The sequence below is a fragment of the Gavialis gangeticus genome, unplaced genomic scaffold, assembly GCF_001723915.1.
Source record: "Gavialis gangeticus isolate Ggan-Ray unplaced genomic scaffold, GavGan_comp1, whole genome shotgun sequence".
NCBI classification, from domain to species: domain Eukaryota; kingdom Metazoa; phylum Chordata; order Crocodylia; family Gavialidae; genus Gavialis; species Gavialis gangeticus.
The window spans coordinates 711,019-713,736 of NW_017729016.1; the positions used below are offsets into that span (position 1 = coordinate 711,019).

Genomic DNA, 2,718 nt, shown 5'->3' on the forward strand with positions numbered 1-2,718 from the left:
CATCCTCCATGCGAAGAGAGAAGCCGTTTCCTCCCTAGCCAAACGCCCAGTTCAGTCTCTCGTGCCACGATCTCGGGAGCGTTAGAGCAGCCGCTTGCATTTCCTGGTGCCGACGAATTCCAAGTCCTGCATATACAAGCGCTAGGCATCTACCCGCACGCAGGCACGACACCTCCTACCACGTCGCCCTTTTTCCCAGCGACTTCACTGCCCCCTTTCCTGGGCGACATGAATCTTAAGAGCTGCAAATAAAGCTCTCCAACTGAGCTGACCTTTGAAATCCAACCTCTCTGCTGCCTCGTGGCCTGTGTGCTGGCTCCAGGTAAAGAAGGGCAGCAGCAATCCTGCCCCTTCTGTAAAACACGGGGACGCGTTTCTCCCCCATTAATGAGCCTTTGCTGGCTGGGCCTGGGAGGATTTTATTCTGCGTTCGGCTAACTGCTCTTCCTGAAGCTGCAGAGTCCAGTCACACAGGGAGGAGCAAAGTGCAAATAAAGAAAAGTGGTTTCTCCATGCCGGGGAAACCAGTGGGTAAAAACTGGCTCGGAGGCTCGATAACCCATGGAGTGACGATGCCTTTCTCTGAAGGCAAAGCCTGCAGAGCACGGACAAGAGGGGGGACGGCTGCAGGTTGCAGGAGCCTGGCAGAGACGGCCACAAGCCTTATTTGCACAGCTCTGCAGGGCTGCAGAGTGCTACCAGTGCAGTGGAAAATGAATGCTGGCCACTTTCCAGCAGCCCATAGAGCCTTTTTTTTAAACCCCAGAAGCCTCCTTTCTGGCATCGCCGCTCTCTGGTTTTCAACTTCTGCAAAAACAGAAATTAATGCTTTAAAATAAAAGCGAACCAGGAGGAAGAAAAGGCAGTGCCAAAAACCCCCCTTCCAGCCAGAGCTGCCTGCAAAAGCGAGCAAAATAAAAAAAAAAAAAAGAAAGAAAGAAAGAAAAAGACACTCCGGCGTCACCTGTTAACCTTTGCAAGAACAGTACCCAGAGCTGCAGGGTCTGAGAGAGACAGCAGCCTGCCTAAATCCAGCGCAACGGGGGTTTTCTTGCAGGCATGAGTTTTGTGCAAAAGACCCAGAAACCCCTGTGATTTGCAAATGCAAAAAAAAGAAAAAAAAATATGCAGGACACCCACTAGATTCACCCTGCAAACCTCTGCTGGGCATAGCCACCCCTGCTGCCGGCGAGCCCCGGCTAGCTTTGAAACGAGACGGCTAGCTTCAAAACGCAGCCCCTCTGAGCAAGGTTACACAAGACAAAACCTGCAGGGCACAAAACGGACAGAAACAGCTTTTTAATCTCCCCCCCCGCACGCTACCCCATCCGACCGACCACGTGCACTGGAAATTGCAACATCTACCTTGTTTCTTGTCCATGGCTTCCCAGAAACGAAGAACAGGAACGGCACGCCTTGAAGCTGCAGAAATCCAGCGCCACACAGCTTGCCGCAAACAAGGCTGCTTATTTGCAAAGAGAATGCATGGTCCTGGGGACACAGCCCCCCCCCGAAGCTCTCTCCTGGCAGCAGCACAGAGCGCTTAGAGCATGCAAGCGCTTTTCTAGGGAGCCGGGGAGGAAAGAGGAAAGAAAAAGACGGAGAAGGTGGAGCACAGGGATCCTTCCCAGGCAGCTGCTGAACTTGGCTGGTTTCAGCTCCGATTACACTTGAAAGCTCAACAGTTGTACAGCTGCGGCAATCCGGTCACCAGTGACGTCAAACAGGAAGCCGGAGGGGAGCCAATGGTGGAAGCCAGCGATGTGCAGCATCCCACTGCGCAGGGGTCCCGGCTGCAAGCGCCTCATTAAACCCGAGCTGGGATGAGAAAGGCAGATTCGGCCCCGCTCTTTAACCCCGAGGGCAAAGACTGGCCGTGGGGGCGGAGGAGCAAACAATGAGAGGTGACAGCTGGAGGGGACGCTCCTCGAGAGGTGTCGCCGTGCACAGCCCCAGCCCAACGTCATGGTTATAAATCGACGCTGGCTTCCAGAGAGCGCCCGGTTGCCAGGTCATCGGGTTTTCACAGGTCCCAGACCACTGGCCTGCAAGGCCTGCTCCCACTACAACAGGACTGCGCGTTACTAGGAAAAGCCAGTGCGTCGCGGCAAAGAGCTGCCACGGTCCTCGCCCCAGTCTGGACAGGGGTGCTGAAGGAGAAAGACAGCGCAAGGCACAGACGAGGGTTGCACATGAGAGTCATGGGTCTGCCCAGGGTTCGGCTCCCGTCTCCCGAAAGGGACTGCCGCATTGAAACGGGGATGCTCTATGGACCAACGATGCCCCAGGGGTCAGCACGGGGGGCAGCACCCCAAGCATCGCACAGGACACGGCTCCACAACCCTGGGACGGCTGCTCGTGGAAAGGCAGCGCAAGCCTAGCGATTTGCCCGGCCTCACCTCTCGGAGCTGGGCACCCGCCCCGCAAGCCGTGTCAGCAGTGAAACAGGAGCTCCCTGGAGCAGGGAAAAACCAGCTGCCGGAGCCTGCTGCAGCGGGGGAGAGGGGGGAGTGGAAGAGAACCCGACCGGCGCGAAACGAAGCTGATAGGGGAGCGCGAGCCCGGCGATATTTCTGTCGAAGGACTCAGGCAGCAAGACCGCTGCCTGCAGCCAAGACGCACCCCCGCGGGGGGCCGCAGGAAGAAAGAGCCCCTATTCTTTTACATTGCAGGTGACATGCAGAAAAAAAAAAAAAAAGAAAGAGATATATATATATA

At 55.8% G+C, this 2,718-nt stretch overlaps 1 protein-coding gene across 1 annotated transcript in view; it reads right to left on the minus strand.

The window, feature by feature from the left end:
• MAP2K3 (mitogen-activated protein kinase kinase 3) overlaps positions 1-1,722 on the minus strand; it is a 31,492-nt gene extending 29,770 nt beyond the window's left edge. The window contains exon 1 of the mRNA XM_019512637.1: positions 1,366-1,722. Within this exon, the coding sequence (XP_019368182.1) occupies positions 1,366-1,381 (16 nt within the window). The 5' untranslated portion in view covers positions 1,382-1,722. The remainder of the gene's footprint in view (positions 1-1,365) is intronic.
• Between the last annotated feature and the right edge of the window lie 996 nt (positions 1,723-2,718).